Source organism: Notamacropus eugenii, chromosome 1 (genome assembly GCF_028372415.1).
Source record: "Notamacropus eugenii isolate mMacEug1 chromosome 1, mMacEug1.pri_v2, whole genome shotgun sequence".
In the NCBI taxonomy this organism is placed as follows: domain Eukaryota; kingdom Metazoa; phylum Chordata; class Mammalia; order Diprotodontia; family Macropodidae; genus Notamacropus; species Notamacropus eugenii.
The window spans coordinates 477,536,294-477,556,258 of NC_092872.1; the positions used below are offsets into that span (position 1 = coordinate 477,536,294).

At 44.4% G+C, this 19,965-nt stretch overlaps 1 protein-coding gene across 13 annotated transcripts in view; it reads right to left on the minus strand.

Moving 5' to 3' along the window:
* Positions 1-19,965, minus strand: part of ZNF618 (zinc finger protein 618) — a 231,118-nt gene that overhangs the window by 47,854 nt on the left and 163,299 nt on the right. For 10 of the 13 annotated variants that reach the window (XM_072632435.1, XM_072632441.1, XM_072632440.1 and 7 more), the window contains 2 exons: positions 19,190-19,285; positions 16,879-17,135 (listed from right to left, as the gene is read on the minus strand). In XM_072632435.1, coding sequence (XP_072488536.1) covers positions 16,879-17,135; positions 19,190-19,285 — 353 coding nt within the window. The remainder of the gene's footprint in view (positions 1-16,878; positions 17,136-19,189; positions 19,286-19,965) is intronic. The other 3 variants (XM_072632439.1, XM_072632433.1, XM_072632443.1) reach the window with 1 other exon arrangement.

Sequence of the window (19,965 nt, forward strand, 5' to 3'; positions counted from 1 at the left end):
ATCCTAGGTGGTTAACTAGACTCATGCCAAGAAGATGGCACCAAGGCCTGCAGGTCCATTCCACAGTCCTGCTCTAGGAGAGTGAGAATACCTGAAAACAGCTGATAGAAGATGATTGCATGTGCTTTCAGGGACTCACTCTGAGCATTCCCTTGTAATATCCTACTCAAAACCCCTCCTAAGACCTTAAAGCTCTAATGGAACTTAGATAACATCTGACCCCACCTCCCCCCATGCAGGAATCAAACCCCTTTTCCAGCATCCTCAAAAAATGGTCATCTCCACTCTTCCTGAATAAGTGCAGTGACAAGAGCTCGCCATCATCCTGCTACTGGCTAGCTTTAATTACTGGAAGGTTTTGTCTCATATGAAGTTGAAATCTGACTCCCATTAGCTGCCACCCACTGGCTCTAGTGTCTGGAACCCCACGGAACAAGGCTAATCCCTTATCTCCACGACAGTCTTTCAGATATCCGAAGACAGCAACTGTGACAACGTTCCCCACCCCCGCCCCCCAACAACTTAACTAACAACTCCCATCCCTTAAAACATTCCTGAAATGTGTCAGTTTACGGAGTCTTCTGCATCCTGGTTTCTAGAGTTTTTGCCCCCTTCAGGAATTGTTCCCAGATTAATCACACATCTAATTACTCCCTCTCCCTGTGCTATAGCAACATTTATGAATCTATATCTGATGACAATAAGAAGGAACTGGCTACAGAATTAGGAATCATGGAATTTGGAAAGGAAGTGAATATCCCATATTGTAATTTGTGATTGAAAAAAAGGAGGAGGCATGAACTCTAGAGTTTGGGAAAAGAGATTTCAAAGACAGCATCAAAAGATGAATGGACTTTTATGGGCTAAGAGTTTAGAAGGGAGAGAAATGGGAAATCCTTAAGAAGACAATTCTAACAACGCAAATATGAACAGCTCTATGGAAGAAGGCAAGGGAGCCTGTGAGGGAGAGGCTGATGCGGATACAGTCAACGGTCCACAAGCATTGCTTAAGCACATATTGTGTCCCAGGAATACAGGGATACAAAGAAAAGCAAAAAACGGTCCCTGACCTCAAAGAGCTCACAGTCTAATGAAGGAAAGAACATGCAAACAACCCCACGACTACAAGATATATACAGTGTGGAGGTAATCTCAGAATTCATAAGTGGGTAACTGAGGTGAATGACAAATGAGAGGCAGGATAAAAACAGTGTCAGCAGGCTAATGATGGATGCTAGGAACAACAGCAACACAAGCATTTCTAGGGTCATCATTGAAGAGAGAGGATTACCTTGTGGATTAGGGGAGATGGTAACAGATGAAGGAGAAGGCAGAGCTACTCAACTTTAGAAGGACAAAACAAAACTGGCTAACTGGGAGTTGAACTCAAGGAGAGTGAGGAAAGTACAAGAGAGCACTTGGTGAATTCACTTAACCAGGTCCCCAGATAAGTCATATCATATCCCAGGGTACAGAAAGACTAGCTCACAGGGTTGCAGAGTCACTAATAGTAACTAATAGGAAAGATGCCATATGACTGGAGACAAACAAATGCCTGGAATATTAAAAAAAAAAAAAAAAGGCAAAAGAAAATAGATGTGTCCACACATTTGAGGTCAGAAAGTTTGATGTCAATTCTCGGCAACATCCTAGAACGCATTATTAAAGGCATGGTTTGGGAACACTTAGAAAAAGAGGTAACTGCTAAGAGGCAGCATGGCTTTATTGAGAACACATGATGAATGGCAGGCTAGCAGGGATGAAGGAAGGGAAGTTGGAAGTCAGGGGGAAGGAAAGAAGAAAGGGAGGGGGAGAAGGAGGAAGGAAGTAAGGGAGAGGAAAGAAAGAAGGAAATAAGCATTTATTAAACTCACAATCTGTGCCATGCACTGTGCTAAGCTCTTTACAAATATTATCTCATTTAATCAAGACATAGATGACTTGATTTAGAAAACTGAGAGGTTTAGTTAAAACACTGGATGAGAGTTGAGATCTTTTAAAAAAAATCTTGATAATCTAGAACAATGATCAGATTTGGTAAGCTTAAATTTAATAGGGATAAAAGTGAACACGGGAAAAAAAAAATCAAATGTACTAACAAGACCAGGGAGGTGGCTGTATATATATGGTCATGTGAAAAAGATCCAAAGATTTTAACAGACTGAAAACTCAGTATGCATCAACGATGTAACACAGCAGTTCCCAAAAGCTAATACAATCTTAACTTATTTTGATAAAGGGAGGCATAGGAGGAGATACTCCCACTGTCCTCTTCTCTGGGCAGACATTATCTGGAGCACTGTTCAATTCTGAGAGGACACTGAAAAGCTGTACTGGGTCCAGGAGGGCAAGCAGGACAACAAGGGGGCCAGGAGATCATGCCTCAGGAGAATTTCTTTTTAAAATTAGGGATGTTCAAACTGGAAGATCCCAGCAGAAATAACAGCTGCCTTCAAGGCTGTATATGAAGGGCAGTCATGAAGAAGAGAAAAAGACAACAAAGGTTATCATAAGAAGAAGAGATTAGTCCTGCTCTGCGTGGTCCCAGAGGGTAGAATGGGGATCAGTGGGTGGAGGCTACAGACAGACAGATGTGGGTGCAATGCAAGAGAACAAGAGGAGGGGGGATCGAAGCTGTGCCCAGAGGTCTCTATGCCACAGATTCCTGCTCAGGCACAGACTGGGTTAGATAAGGTCCAAGGTACCCTCCCACACTAAGATTCTGTGATACATGTGACCTTTTATCATGGAGCAAGTCTTGTCTTTTAAAAACTTCTCTAGGCTACAGATGACATGCTACTTTGCTCTTTTTACCCCCATAGCACATAGTACAGGTGTCTCTATACATCAGGTAGAGCTGGAGAAAGAAACAGAGGCTTTGGAGAGAAGCCTCCTGGATCACAGCCTCTGCACAGAAGGGAGAAGAGTTTTACTACCCATCCCCCTGACTGCTCTCATTAGGCAGCCATATGGTACAGTGGATAGGCCTGGAGTCAAGGTGGTATGAGTTCACATCTTGCCTCAGACACTGGGCAAATCACTTAACATCTCTTTGCCTCAGTTTCCTCAACTGTAAAAATGGGAATAATAATAGCACTTCCCCATAGGGTTGTTGTGAGGATCAAAATGGGATAATACTTGTCAAAAGAGCCTAGCACAGTGCTGGCACATAGTACAGCCTGTACAAATGCTATTACAATATCCATATGGCTAGGTGGCACAGCAGACAGAGCTTGAGTCAGGAAGACCAGAGTTCAAATCTGGCCTCAGACATTTATTACCTATATGACCCTGGGCAAGTCACTTAAAACAAAACAAAATCCAACAAGAACGACTGCCTCAGTTTCTCCAAATGTAAAATAGAGACGATAATAGCACCTACCTTGCAGAGCCATGGGCATCAAACAAGATATTTGTAAAGTGTTTGGTATAGTGCCTGGCACCTATGGCACCTAGTAGGTGCCTAAAAATGCTTATTCTCATGATTTTTCATGTATAGCCTGTATCAGATTACATGCTGTCTTGAGGAAGGAGAAGAGAGGGGAGGGGGAAAATTTAGAACTCAAAATCTTGTATAAGTGAGTGCTAAAAAGTAAAAATAAATTTAAAAAAATTAAATTAAAAAAATGTTTATTCTTTTCTACTCATTGCCTAAAGAATGTAGCAAAGGGATAGAATACTGGGATTCAGGCACTGAGCATCAGCTAATTATGGTACCATCTTGTGGGCAGGGAGGTTATGGAGAAGGGATCATATGGAGGCCAGTGATGCAGCAGAAGGAAGTAGGAAGGATGAGCTGAAGAATGTTATCCTTTTAGCCATCTTGCACATTCTGCCTCTAGAACATCTGTCAGCAGCTGGGCCAACTGGACTCTTCCCCTCCCAGGCTTTGTGCTGCTCCCAGTTTAAGAGTCACCGCCTCAGCCATCACATACCCAATGCATATCTCAATGCATGTTCAAAAATTCAAACCAGTTTCACTCAGGTCCACTATGGGGACTGAATTCAATTGCTTTTCCATCTAAATAGCACAAGCAATTAGAAAAGAGCCCTAAAAGCCAGGGATTTTCCAAAGCTTAGGTGTAGAGAAAAAAAACCCTGAGCTGGCAGTGAGTGAGGAGATCTGGGTTCTAGATCCAGTTACGCTGTTAGTGAGCTGTGAGACCTTGGGCAAATTTCTTCACATTCTTGAGTCCCAGTTTCTTTAGCCATAGAAGTTTTGCTTTTGGCACAAATACTAATAACTAGCCTTTGTATAGTGCTTTGAGGCCTGTCATGCAGAGGTGAGGGTCATTAATAGACCCATTTTACAGATGAAGAAGCACAGATTGAAAGAGAGAGGTTAATGCAGGGTTACAACTCTCAAGTCCGGCACTCTATTCACTAAGCTAATGAGCTGCTCCTGTCAACACAGTAAGGACACACTGCCATTGTGAAAAAGGAGACTAGCCCGGAGAAGAAGCATAAGCGGCACTGAGACAACTTCCCAGTGCTCCAGATCTCCAAGGGAGGCTATTCAGGGGCCCGATTCCCAGCCTCTGGGTGATGCCAATGCCTCCTAAAGTAAGGCTCGTAGGTACAAAGTTTTGGGCATCAGTTCCAGGAGTGAAGCCATCATCCCACAGGGACTAATAAGACAGTCTTAGAAACAAGGCTAGGAAACTTAGAAACAAAGGATCACAGAATATAAGAATCCAAGCAGCCTTTTATAAAGGTCTTCAGAAGACAAAGCATTTGAGGGACCTTCAGAGTTATCTGATCTAAGCCTCTCATTCAACAGACATGAAAACTGAGGCACACTTTTACACCATGAAAAGGAAGTTAAAAAAAAAGAACTGATTCTGAGTCCAATCAATAAATGAACATTAATTAAGCACTCACTATGTTCCAGGCACTAGTGTATGCAAAAGAGCCCTGCCCACAAACAGCTTATATGGTAATGAAGGGGATCCATAAAGAGGAAGACACACATAGAGTAGGTAGGCTTAGGAGAGGTGGCATTAGCAGCTGGGGTAGAGGGAGGGAGAGGAAGAAGAAAGGCGGTAGGAAAGGCCTCCCAGAGGTAGTGTTCAAACCTCTGATTCCTAAAGGAAGTCAGAGATTTTTAAAGGTGAAGATAAGAAGGACCAACATTCTAGGCACAGGGAACAGTCAGTGCAAAGAATAAAGGTGCTGCTACACCTCCAGGACGAGTTGGGGAAAAAGACCTCTTCTGGGGTTATAGGACACAGGAGTCTTAAGAGAAGACCCAATTACTGCCTTTGGTAATTGTGTAATAATGGTGAGGTTAAAAGTTGGGAGGGGAGGGTACGGAGGGAGTAGAGAGAAGGAAGAGACAGAGGAAGAAGGAAAAGGAGAGGGAGGGAGAGGGGAAGGAAGAGGGAAAGAGGAGAAGAAAAGAGAGGGAGAGGAAGAGGGAAAAGGAGGAGAAAAAGGGAAAGGTAGAAGAAGAGAGAGAGAGAAAGAGAGGAGGAGGAGGACAGGGAGGGAGAGAGGGAGGAGGAGGGGAAAGAGGGAGGAGAGAGGGAGAACAAGAAGGAAGTCTTAGATGTGGCTGACAAGTTCTGTAGCACTTCCAAAGAACCCTGAGGGCTAGCAAGACACAACCTGCTACATGTGATGACTCAGATCCCAAGATTTCTCTGGCCTGTGCAGCCAGCGCACTAAGCATTTTCCCCAAGGTCCCGGGGCATGGTACTGAGGAGGACACAGAAGAGAGCTGGACTGAGGCCCAGTCCCAGATGCGGAAAGCCTGGGTCAGCACCATCGCTGGCAGCAGATTGTCAGACTAATTAATGACGTTTGTTGTGTACTTATAATGTTTATGAGGCATTATACAGACAACATTTTCTTTGCTCCACAAGCATGCATCTTAAAGACACAGGAATGAATAAGGATGGATTCCAAAGCCCCAGAAGGGATCGGGATTCCAGCCAAAGTAGATGAGTTCCTGGGAGGAAAAGAAAAGGGAAGAGTCAGTGTCTCTCCTAGGAAAGTGGCTAGGCTAGAAAAGGCACAGGATGAGAAAGCCGAGTGTGCCTTAATTTCATTTTTAAAGCTTCAAGTCAACTAAGTGATCCCGTTCTGTCAAGGAGACACATATGCCCACAAACTCTGGCTGTCAAACAGCGTTACTCAAATTGAATGCTACCAAATGAGAGGAAGCAATCTGGCAGAAGCCCAAGTGATACTGCTTGTACCGCCAATGCATCCATCCATCCATCCATCCATCCATCCATCCATCCATCCATCAATGGTAAGCCCCTAAGAGCCAGGCACTGTGGTCATAAAGACTAAAAGGAAACAGGTCCTGCCTGCAAGGGGCTTACATTCAATCGGGGGAATACTACACATATGTAAGAAGGTACCCCTCAAAAAAGTAGTTATGGGGGCAGGGAAGGCAGTGCAGCTGGGCAGGATCAGGAAAGACTTCACAAAGGCGATATCTGAAGGAAGCTAGGAATGCTAAGAGGTAGAGGGAAAGAGGGGTGACTTCCAGGCATGGGGAGGCAGTCGGGCAAAGGCAAGGAGATGGGAAACAGTGTCATGGAGGAAGAGCAGAAGCAAGGTCAGCGTGGCTAGGACAGCAGCATGCACGAAAGGGAGCAACACCAGACAAGACTGGGAAGGCCGGCTGGAGCAGGCCCAAAAGGAGCCTGTGTCTGAGGCCAGAAGTAACAAGAAGTCCCTGGAGTTTATGGTCAGATCAGTGCTTCAGGAAAACAAGTTGTGGAAGACCTGTTAGAGAGGGGAGAGATTTAAGGCCAGGAGACTCAGAAAGGACATATTGTGATAGCCCAGCACATAGGTGGTGAGGGCTGCCCTGAGGAAATGGAGTGTCCTGTGCAGGTGGCCTCAATAAGAAGAGGCAATTGACTGGACATCTGGGGTAAAAGGGAGGGAGTTGTCAAGCAGGACTCCAAGGCGGCAAAACTGGATAACTGGAAGGATGGTAGTGGCCTCAATAGAAAGGGAGAATGATTTTCCATTTACACTGCATATAACTTCTCTGTACAATTTTTTTTGCATCTCCCCCATAAGATCCTAGAAGGCAGAGACTGTATTTTTACTTTTCTCTGTATCCCCAGCACATGGCACAGTACCTAGCATATGGCAAGCACCCCAGACCCTTACTAGCTTCATGTGACCCTGGGCAAGTCACTTAACATCTGCCCACTTCAGTTTCCTCATCTTAAATGGGGATAAAAATAGCACATACCTTCCAGGGTTGTTGTGAGGACCAAGTGAGATAATAATTGTCAAGTGCTTAGCACATAGTAAATAATATGTTAGCTATTACTAATATTAAAAATTTACTGACTAGGAAGTATGGAGAAAGGGGGAGGATTAAGGAGAAAGAGAGTGAGTTCTATTTTTGATATGATGAGTATGAAATGCCTACAGGATATCCAGTTCAAAATGTCCAACAGGTACCTGGATCTGGAAGTTATCTTAATGGAGATGGTAAATGAATCCATGGGGTGGAGGAAGAGAAAGAATGAGATAGAGAGAAAGAGAGAGTCTGTGTGTATGTGTGTGAGAGAGAAAGATAGAGACAGAGAGAGTCAGAGAGAATATATAGATTATACAGGGCCCAGGACAGAGTTTTGCATTACACCCATATTTATGGAGTATGAGATGAAGGATGATCAAACAAAGAACAAAGGGAAGTGAGAAGAAGTAATCAGAGGCAGGAAAGAATAGTGTCACCAAAACTGAAAGAGGAAAAAATAACTAGGAAGCAAGGGTGATCAATAGTACTGAATGCTTCAGGGAAGTCAGAAAGGAGGAGGCCTGGGAAAAGGCTATCAGAAGAAAGGAGGTAGAAACACAGACACATGCAGACACACACACACACACACACACACACACAGACACACAGACACACACACACACACAGACACACACACACACACACACACACACACACACACACACACACAGTCAGGCCAGACAAGCGAGTCTCCCTCAGAGCCACTGTGAGAAGTACCCCATCAGCACACATGGCACAGAAGGCTGGAGGTTCCGAAGCCTGAGGACCAGCAGGCCAATGACCCCCATACTCATGTATTACAGAGTAAGCCAGATCACAGCTCATGGAAGAACTACTCTCAGCAGACTAGAACAGAGGTTCTGATCCTGCAAAATGCTCCACATTTCCAGAAATAAAAGCTCTCACATGTCTGGATATTAATTTAGTAGTGATTGCCCCCATTTAGTCTTTTGCTGTAGACCGAAGAGAATCCCATACCAGTAAGTGGTGACTAAAATACACTTGATCAATAGAATTAGTACCGTTAATTCTGTTACTTCAGTCCTGGATTCATCTTGGCCACATACAAAATAAGAGAGGGAAAACAGACGTACGATTTCACTGGTATAGAAAACTAATAAATGAAGAAACCCTCTCTTCTAATGAAGGTTAGCACTTAAGCATGAGAACAATGACTGATTGAATCAGACCCTGGAAATGACTTGCCCAGGGTCACACAGCCAGTATGTATCACAGACAGGACTTGAGCCCATGCCTCATTGGTCTCAAGGCCATTTCCCTCACCCCCATTCCATGGTGCTTCTCAAGTAAGTCATGATGTCTTCATCAAAGTCTTCATCTCATACTTGGTCATGGAGGAGTTATAGAAGGCAAGGACAGCTGAACAGCTCGGGCAGGTGCTACCACCCTGGAGAGGCTTCAAGGATAGATACAATGATAAATCTGATGTCTGTTGGCTTAGGATCAGCCCTACTTACGTTGAGAGGGACTTGAAAACAGACTGGTCACTATATGATGAGCCTTTTGGCCAGAGGGGGGCAAGGAACCTCAGAGGGTATTGAGACCAACTTCCTTGTCTTACAGATGAGGAAACTGAGGCCCCGAGACATTAAATGACTTACTAGGACCTAAGCAGGATTTAAACACAGGTCTTCCTAACTCCGGCACTGTATCAATCACATTGTGCTGTCTCCCAGGGTCCCTAAGGTTTAGCAGTTAGGTGATGGCAGTGCATAGAGTGCTGGAGGTAAAAAGACCTGATTCCAAATCTTACAGAAGAAATCTGCTAGCTGTGTGACTTTGGGCAAATCTCTTAATCACTGCCTGCCTCTGTTTGTTCATCTGTAGCATGGAGATAAAGATAGCACCTATCTGACAAGACGTAGAATTACTGTGAGCATCAAATGTGTAAAGCACTTTCTAAACCTTAAAAGGCTATATAAATGTTAGCTAGCTAGGTGGTAGTGGCAATGGTGGTGGGGGTGGTGGTGATGGTGGTGGGGGTGGGGGTGGGTAGAAGGGGAGGGGAAGATTATAGGGGCAGTTGAGCTGAAGATGCAACAGAGAGAATAACCAGACTAATGAAATCAAAGATCTTTGAAATAAATGAAGTGGGCATGTGTCCCTCCCCACCCCAGCCCACTCCCAAAAGGAAGTAAGCCCCTCTTAGCATGTGCAGGGGACTCCTGGGCTGCATTGTCAAGAGGAGAACTGCTTCTGTGTAGAAGGGAACATGTGAGCCAAAAAGAACAAACCCAGATGGGGAGGCAGTAGCAGCTCAGACACAAAGGGAAGCAGGGGATAGACGCAATAAGCTTTGCTCAAGGTTACTGCACCCACCTGACCTTTGGAGGCAAGCAGCCAGTGCAAGATGAAGATGGGAAGCTGTGCCCAGACCTGGAGACAGGTGTGAGATGGAGGCCTGCTGAACTGACAGGGGAATAATGGCGAGGGGAGACAGACCAGGAAACCTAGGTCCAAGGAAAAGGCTAGAACCAAGGACCAAAGAGAGGCAGAACCACTATGGAGAGGAGCCAAGCTGGACCTTGCCCTGTGCTGTACCCAGGAATCCTGTGACTGTCTTGTTGGGGAGAAGGTAAGAAGGCTGATTCTAACAACCCAGAGTCACCCAGTGTTGTACCATCAGTCTTAACAGAAAGTTGAAGAGAGTTTTTTTTCTCCACCATCTCTAGGCTCAGGTACATGTCTTTGTTGCGTTTTTGTTATCTAAATAAAAAAGCTTTTCTAGATTTAACAGCCTTGTTCCTCTGAGTGCTTGCAGGGGAGCCGAGAGCCCTTTAGGGGAAGCCAAATGAGCCAGATACTGAGGTCCCTGGGATTTCCCTGGGTAAAGCACATTCCAGAGGGATTTTCAAAATGAGCCAGGCTCTAAACATTCCCAGGGTTTCCCTGGGTGGAGAAGAAGCCAGAAAAATTTTACGAGAGGCAATCCTAAAATCATTCCCTGGGTCCCTAATTCAGAGGAGTTGCTCCAACCCCAGGATTACATAAACACTTCCTATCTGTTTAGCACTCTCTAAGGCCCTCTGTCCAGCTCCTTCCTACCCATCATTTCATTTTATTTTCCTACTAACCTATGAGAGAGGTAGCACAATTACCATGACTGCCATTTGACAGACCAGAAAACTGGCAGAGAGAAGTCATTTCTCCTTGTCTCTGAATGCACCACGTTCAGTCTCTGAAAGACCTGACATCTGAATGCTGGACCTGGTGGAGGCAGCAGCAAGCAGCAAACACTGAGCAGGTCTGAGAACATCCAGGACTTCTTTCTGTGGCTGCTGCCTTCTAAGAGGCTAGCGAAGACAAGGCAGGGAGTTGGAGGCCATGTGTTGACTCTGGCAGACTCTACATACCTTGTCATGCCAACAGAGCTACAGAAACTGAAAACTGTCAGCAGGCACCATGGGGAAGAATTGGCCCAGCCGCTGCTGCCTGTCACGTGCCATCCATTAGCTATGTGGCAGAAAACCCACGTGGGCTGCATCCCAATGGCTCTGTGCTCAGCTATGCCACCCTCCAGAGGTGCTTCTGGCCCAGCCTGTTCTGCCCCCCACCTTGGATCTTCAAGCACATTCTCTTCCTCTCACTGGTAAAGCAAACTCCTTCCGATGTTGCAGGCCTGTCCTGGTTCATGGGGCCACTAAAAAGTCAATGAAATATATGCATTCCACCCTTTAGTTTGCCCATGCTATTTCCCTCCACACCCATGTGGAGTGCCTTCCGTTCATTCTTGTTCATTTACCTAACTCCCCCAGCCTTCTCACCAGATCTGTCTAAACCCCTTACTGTCTAAATAAACCATAAGTCCCTCCTTGTGTCCTGCCTATTGGTCACTTTTTAATATAAACTAATCACTCAACCAGATCTCAAGCTCTAAGTCTTAAATTCAGAATGTACCTGAGGTCATCTCATCCAATCCATTCATTTTACCTATGAGGAAACTGAGGTCCAGAGAAGTTGGGAGATTAAGTAACTTGTCTAAAGTGGCACAATCAATCATAGGTGGAGCCAGGGCTGGCACACAGGTCTCCTAACTGCCCAGCTAATGTTGTTTCACTACAATTCAACAAGCATTTAACTGGGCAGCTGCCATTTGCAAGACTGTGCTGGGTGCTAAAAGCCTCCTTGAGTTAACAGGATCATAAATCTAGGGCTTGAAGGGACTTGTCCAATGCCCTCAATTTACAGATGAGGAAACTGAGGTCTAGATATTGGCCTAAGGTTACACAAGTAGTCAGCATCAGAGGCAGAATGTGAATGTATTTTCTGACTCCAGAGCCGGGGTTCTTCCTACTGCATTTCCCTTCCTCCTAAAAATCTCTCTTTAATGACTTTAATGGAAACCAATATATGCTCCCTTCTCTGTGTTCCCATAGCTCTCTATCTTTCCCCTCTCTTACATTATGACATCATCCTTTCTCTATATGTTTCTGTTCTCCTTAAGCTCTATGAGGATATGATCTTAATTACCTCCATATTTCCCATGGTCCTTCACTAAATTGTATACAGCAAAAGTTCAGGAAAAAAATGTTTATTGAATCAAATCATTAACTTACCTATAACCACAATAAACCCTATGCTCCTGGACATCAGCAGTGCTGTTAATCTAGCTCCAGAAACATATCTTTAGGCCAGAGTTCCTGACCTGGGATCCACAGGTCCCTAAGGAGACTATTATTTTTACTAAACTTTTGTTTCTTTTATAATCTTCTTCATTTTAATTTTATCCATTAAAAAAAAATTCTGAGGAAGGGTCCATGAGCTTCACAAAAGGGGTCCATGACACAAAAAAAATCTAAGTGGATGCTGTGATCTGTCAGTCTATCTAGGCCCTGACTTCATAATCTCCTTGAGGGCCAAGGATAGAATCTAGGTCATACAGTGGATAGAGTGTTAGACTTGGAATCAGGAGAACTGAAGCTAACATCCTGCCTTGGGCACTTTCTCAGTCTCAGTTTTCACATCTATAAAATGGGAGGGAGTATTAATAATAGCTACTTCACAGGGTTGCTGTGAAGATCAAAGGAGGAAACATACGTAAAGTGCTTTGCAAACCCAAAAGTGGTACAGAAAAGCTGGTTATTATTATTAACCTTGTGGCATTTAGAATAGAGCCAACTAAAGCCTTCCTCATTCTGTAAGCATTTTTGATGATGATGATGATGACAATGATGGAAGACCATCAAGGTCTCAAAACCAAGCAAAATGTTCTGCTCTTCCCTGACAGGTACACTTAAGGTCATGAATGTTAACAGCCCAGTTAGTGGAGGTCTTTATGGCAGTATCTCCAGATTGTGGCTTACAGAGTTTGGAAAAGACTTTAGAGATCAGTTAAGTCCTTCATTTTACAGATGAGGAAAGATGGGAACTGCATTGCTCAACATGACACAGCTAGTGAGTCCCAGAACCTGAACACAGGACTTGTGACTCTAAGGCCACAGCTCTTTCCATGAGGCCCAACAACCTTGCCATTCAGCCAGCTCTCTTCCATGGCTATCACATATTCAGGGAGATCCAAAGTCATCCTCTCAGTTGATGACTGAGTTGGCTTGTCACCTGCCTTGTCAGTCTTTGCCCAATAATGAGAGCCACCATCTTTAACATCAGCCACTTTGTCCCTGACAAAGGGAGAAAATCAAGATCTTTCCAGGATTCTCTTCTGGCCCCCTAGTGAACTATTCCATGAGAATGCTATTTAATGCACATTTTGAACAGAGATGAGGGGAAACCCTCACCAGATGATTAATTCCTGAATGCTGTGGCAATAGCCAATGTAGCAGCCAGCCTCTGCTCCCTAGTAAAGGCCATGGAACCAGCCCAAAGTACCCCCAGCTGCTCCAGAAACATAGATGTCCCTTCCAAAAGCAACATTCCCACCCTCCCCCTCCCTCAGTAGAGAAGCTGCCAAATGCCTACCCTGAGCCTCAGCCCTCAGGCCATCACTAGCAGGGGAAGTGGCACAGATAATGTTTGCAGCTTTGGGAACACTGTTTGTCTGATGGCTATTAGAGAGGGTATGGATGTGGGAGGGAGAGAGGAGAACAGGGGCTCCAGGGAAGAGGCATCCGAGTGCTCCAGTTCAAACAGAGTACAGCCTCAAGTGATCAAAAAGGAAAGCTATTCATCCACAGAGCCAATCTCTGTGCCTCCCAATACTGGGCAAGCACCATGCAAGTGGCTGAATGAAAGGGAACACTTAGGAGACTCTCTGCTCTGTGGAACTGAGGACTCACTGCCAACTGCCTCCGGACTATGCTGGTTCCAGAGGCTCTCCAGCAGCTAAGGCATGAAATGAAGCATTTCAAATGGAAAGTACTCGCCAACAATTTCCCTCCTCCTGGATCCTAGGGTGCTCTGGAGGGCTTAGAAGGTGTTCCCTCTAATCATTCCAAGTCCCACCCCCAGCTTCTGCCCTACCTCTATCTCCTCCTCCCCATTTCAAATATTTTACAAGTTGGCTCCCCTTGGCACCCGCCCCATTCCTGCAACCTAAATGACTTCTCCACCTGGCAGATGTCACGCTCTGCTGAGGTCCTGAGCTCAGAAGGAATGCCTGCCTTGCTGTCCACCAGTGAGCTAGTTTGGGCCCTGGAATCCTGGTTTCATTACGGAATGTGGGAATCTGGACACTAGAGGGAGCTCCCATCTCATTTTGGTGGGTCTGGCCAAAAATGGCAACTCCCCTGGTTCTTACATAGAGGGTGGCCTGATTCTCCAGTCATTTGCAGACAATAAACAGGAGGCCAGGGAAATAAACCATTTCACAAAGATCTTCCGAATTCCTATCTGCATCAAATATCAGAACTACACCATTTAGTCCAAGCCCTCCTCATTTTAACAATGAGGAAGCTGAGACCAGAGAGGGATAACTGGCCTGATGTCCCCATCTCTTTAGTGGCACTGCTGTGTCCAACAGTCAGTCTTCTCACTCCCAGTCCAGTACACTACATTGCCTAACAACTCTGAGAACTTCAAAGAGAATTTCCATATGTCATCTCTTCTCTCCATCACTCCTAATTTCTTCTTTAAGCTCTGGAACTCAGATGATAATAACACTAGTCCCTTAGATCAGTATAGGACTTCCCACATATTGCCCCACTATTTATCCACAACATCTCTGTGAGGCAGCCAGGGAAGGTGTTATCCCCAACAACGAATAGTGAGGCCAAGTAACTTAGCAAAGGCCACTCAGCTAAACCCAACACAACGAGGCCTATAACTCAGGTCTTCTCACTCCTAGTCTAATGCTTTTCCCATTCCCTAACAGGGCAGGTGATGGGGCTATACCTTAGGAGGGAGGGGTGATGCATTCAACAGCCTTCCTGGTGAAGGCCATGAAAAGTCTAGCCCTATCTTTCTCTAAGAAGGGGAAGGTCATCTAGCAAGCAGGGAACCTCTCAGCTGCCAGCCACCCCACTTGTGGATGTGCAAAGGAATGGGGCTGCCTTTAGAGGATGGATGAGAATATTTAAATATCGGCCTTGGGGGAGGTGCTCAAAGTTCTGACCAGTATCTGTATGTGAACGTATGCTTCGTAGCTCAATCCCTTTCTAATGTTTGCTCACTGAATTAAAGTTTCTGTTTAAAATGAATGGTGGGTCCATTCCCCCCTTCATTTCAAACATGGGGAGCTATGAATATGGAATATTACATATGTTAGCAGATGTGGTCACTGCCCAGCTTAGTTTGGCTGAAGAGCTTTTTCCTCCTCTTAAAAATCTTTGTTGCAAGAGAAGGATCACTGTGTAGGGGAGGGAGATGGGGCACAGTATCCCTCACTGCAAGTGTAAGGAATGGAGATATATTTTTGGAAATGAATGTGATGCAAAAATAAAAGCTATTAGTACATTAAAAAAAAAAAAAGCAAGGAAGCACTTTTTGTGGTAGCAAAGAAATGGCAACAAAGTGGGTACCCACAGACTAGAGAATGGCTGAACGAAGTATGAGAAGTCAATGTAATAGAATATCACTGTACCACAAATGACTAAAATGAAAAATTCAGAGAAACCTGGAGGAATGAAAGTAGCTGATACAGAGTGAAGTAAGCAGATTCAAGAAAGCAATATATACAGGGAAGACAACAATGTAAACAGAAAGAAAAAGAAAATGAAACTGACCATCATAAAGCTACAATGACCAAGCTTGGCTCTGAAGAGATGGGAAATTTTTGCTGAGAAGGTAGATGGATACAAGTGCAGAATGCTGCCCACACTACCAGGAGCAGGCGACATGCTAGGTGGTTTGGCTGAACAGCTATTTCTTTTCCTTTCACCTCGGTGACAAGGAAAGACTCACTGGGTAGCAGAATATGTTGGAAATGAAGATGAAAAAACAAAGGGCAGGAAGAAAACTTTAAGAAAGCCTAAACATTTAAAAAATGAAAAGCAGAGAACATAGGTTTCTTTTGGCCGTCAGTCTTTACTTGGCATCTACTATGAAGGTGCTCAAGTCTCATGAGGAGGAGGGTACAAAGACAGTCCATACACAGTCCCTGCCTTCAAGGAGTTTATAGTCTAGTGGGAAAACAAGACACAGAACTATGATAAAATAACTAATATAAAGGGCACTCCTTGATTAGTGCCAAAGGTGTAGGTCAGATTTAGGAGGTGCCATAGGAGTTCAGGACTATCTCAGACTACTGTGGTTGGAGAAGGCTTCATAGAGGAAGGCGGGGTTTGAGCTGGGTCTCAAACATGGGCTGTCTAGGTAAAAGAGTCATGGGAACAGTGGGCTGATGGGACAGTGAAGAGACCAGTTTGGACAGCAAAGGATTCTGGAAAGATAGGATCAGAGATTCAGAGCTGAAAGTGACCTCAATAGTCAACTAGTCTAACCCCATCATTTTATAAATGCCCAGGAAAGAGGCTGGTACTTGAACCCTATTCCTCTGACTCCAAATCTAGGACTCATTTTTTCCACTGCCCCCAAAAGGGTCTTGAATGATGAAGTATATTTTAACCTGTGGGCAACAGACAGTCACTGAAAATTCTGCCATAAATAACTTGGCATGTTTCTTTGAGGAGGTGAGGCCATGCTCCCCTCCCACATACTCACAGTGAGAGCTCAATCTTAATCTCCCTGATGAAAGAAAAGTGGGGAAAAGGAAGGAGCCCAGGAGGAGGAGGAGGAAGGCATACTAACATAAAGACAGCAACAAGATAAAAGGATGTCCTGAAAGAGTCCAAGGGATGGAGGGAGATGATATGAGGAGGAGCAGTTCTACCAACAGAACTGGCATGTGGTAGACAGCAGATCAAAAGCTATAATGTATGAAGTCAAGAACACATTCCCTCCTTGGCTCAAGAGCCAAAGGGAAGGGAAAGGACCTGCTCTGAAACCTATTTCCATGGAATCCAAGAGTTCTCTGTACAAAGAAGCCCAGAAAGAAGAGAATGTCAAAGGAGTGAGAGGAAGACAGACTGATGATCTTGGCTAAAATGCTGGACAGTAAATGCAAAGTTACTCCCCAAGTTCCTGGCCCCGTCCTGCCCATCCTCTCTCACTTGCTGCTAAAACTATTCAAGACAATGAGAAAGTAGGAAGGTGAGCTTCCCACCTTTTAGCAGTCACTCTGGACCACTCACCAAGGGTCTGCTGGTTTCGGACACCCCCAATCACCACACAGATCTCAGCGGGCACATCCCCAGACCCGTCCTTGGTGCTCTTCTTGGACTCTTTGGTGTCGTCCTGCCAGATCACCTCCTGGATGTAGTCATCGGGAAGCTCCGTCTTCACCTTCACGTCTGTCATCGTCCCCTGCTCCAAGCACAGTGAAGTCTCTGCCGGCACAGGACTCGTATCCTCTGCCTTGGCACTCTTCGGGCTCCTTTTTAGCTTCTCCCTACAAAGGCAGAGAGAAGAGATCAGGGGCCTGGCTCTGAATTTGGGCAAGGACCCTTGATGTTCACCTTATTTAAGCCTTATTCACTGACTAATGGTTTCCGGGATCTGACTAGTTCAGCTCTTACATATGGGGTCTGTAGCATTTCCCCGATATTAAATCCCTCCATCCTCTAAACCCCCCTTACAGTTAGAAAGTTATCATTATAATGCACGTTTTCAAGGTGCAGGAACTAAGACACAACCTAAAAAATGAAGTATGTTTCCATGGCAGGTTGAGGGGTAAAATGGTACTTAAAGCAGCCTTCAAACTCATCCCCTTCCAGCCAATATGCTTGAAAAGTAAGTTCATTTTTTTAAAAAAAGTAAATGCCCTTCAGCCAAGGAAGGGCTGAACACAGAGTGGAGGAATATAACAAAATATGACTGTGCTATAATAAACAATAAATATGATGAACTTAGAAAAACATGGAAAAACTTATATGAGATGATGCCAGGAAACAGTATACACAAGACCATAATAATGTTGACATATACAGACAACAGAATGCTGTGAAGTTCTAAGGCCCAAATGTGACCCCAAAGCAGAAATACCTCCCCTGCTTCTTTGCAGAGGTGGAAGACTATGGTTGTAGAACGTTACATAGAATGGGAGACTTTTCCATGGTGCTACTTAGTTTTGCTGAACTATTTCTTTCCCTTAAAAAAAAAAATTCTTTGTTACACAATCAAAACTCTAAGTACTCTAGGTCAGGGCTTCTTAAACCTTTTCCACTGGTGACCCTTTCAGCGTTTCATTTTTTTTATATCTTAGATTTTTTTCCACTCCCCTTTATTCCCCTCTCCCTCCCCACTCCCTGAGAAGGCATACAATCTTATATAGGTTCTACACACACATTCCTATTAAATGCATGTTACATAGAAGAATTAAAATGAATGGGGGAAACCATAACACAAAACAAAACATAACATAATACAAAAGAAAATGGTCTGTTTCTGTCTGTGATCCAATTCCACAGTTCTTTCTCTGGATGTGGAAGGTGTTTTGGCTCAAGAATCCATTGGAAATTTTTTAAGTCCATGCATTTCAATGAAGTACTACGTCTACCAGAAAAATTCCTCACACACTGTCGTTGTTGCTGCGTACAAAGTTCTCCTGGTTCGGCTCCTTTCACTCAGCATAAATTCATGTAACCCTTCAGCGTTTCTTAAACTGTGAGACATGACCCCAAGACCCACCGTTTAAGAAGTGCTGCAGGTTACTCTTAAGACTTTGCAGAGAATTTGCTGATCTTCATTGGCACAGGGAGTTTCTTCACCTGAGGGAGTTCCCTATACCAATTATAGATAGGTTCAGTCTCTATCCTTATTTCTATAAAGGATAACTATATGGGAGGGGAAAGAAGGAAGGAATACATTGAGAAATGGACACAATATAAAAACAAGAGATACCAACATATATTTTAAAAGAACAAAAAAAGTCCATTAGATGAGCAAGTTTTAACACAGATCATTCTAATTAATTAAAGCACAGACTAATTTAATTAGCTAGCATAATTTATTCACTTCAACTTCAAGAATCTCTGAGTTGGTGCATGTGGGTCCTCTCTCCCTTCAAACATATCAAGACCCCTCTCTGCCAACAAGTTCTTGGAGAGCAGAAACAGCCCCAAAATTCGTCATCCTACAGCAACCTGAGGATGGAACTCAAGAGCTACTTCCATGAAGAGGTTGTTCACTGCACTATTAACAACACTAACGATGGCGGTCCTTTAACATGGGTGATTATTAAGGCTTTGAAGTCATGAAAATAGCAGGTGTTGGATCAGAATGGCAACAGAGAATTCCCTAATTCCTCTTGGTTTTCCCAATCCCTCAAGACCTACACACGGCTCTTTAACCCCAACAAGATCAAGCAAGTTCTTCCTTCCATTCTTGTCTTCAGTTCACCAACAGAAAGTAAGCTCCTTGAGGACAGAAGCTAGTTTTCATTTTATCTTTTCTATCTCTAGCACCTTACAGTGTCTTGTAATCAGCTAATCAACAAATACCTACTTTGTACCAAGTACTGTGTTATCCACTGGGGATACAATGAAAGGGCAAAAACCATCTCTGCCTTCAGGAAGCACACATTCCAATGGTAGAAGTAACCTGTGAATAAGATATATAGAGACAAGGTGAGAGGGGAAGATGTGAGAAGGTGGGTGGACTAGGAAAGGCCTCCTGCAGAAGTTGAGACCTAAGAGGAGTCTTGAAAGAAGCCAGAGAAAGAGACAAAGCTAAGGAGGGAGAGCATTCCAGGGATGGGGCACAGCTAGTGCAAAGGCACATAGACAGGAGATGGAATGGTGTGTTCAAAGAACTGCCAACAAGGCCAGTAGGCTTTAAAAACTGGATTTTCAAGTGTGTGGAGGTAAGAAAACTGGGAAGGAGGACAGGCAGCTTAGGAAGAATTTTAAATGCCACACAGAGGACTTTATATTTGATGCTGAAGGCAACAGGGAACCACTGAAGCTCACTGAGGCAAGGCATGACATGGTCAGACCTATACTTTAGATAATCACTTTAGCAGCTGAGTGGAAGATGGATGGGAGTGAGAGACTTCAGGCAGAGATCATTTCGAAGGCTAATGTAATAGTCCATGTGAGGAGCTGGCCTGGAGTTGTGGTTCTAGGAGTTTGTTTTTTTAAGACAGAAATGACAATATATGGTGAAACATTTGGCTATGTGGGGGGGGGAAAGAGAGAGAGGAGTCAAGGAGGACACTGAGGTTGCTGACTAATAGACTTGGAGGGATGGTGGAGTCTGCGATACTAATGGAGAAGTTTGGA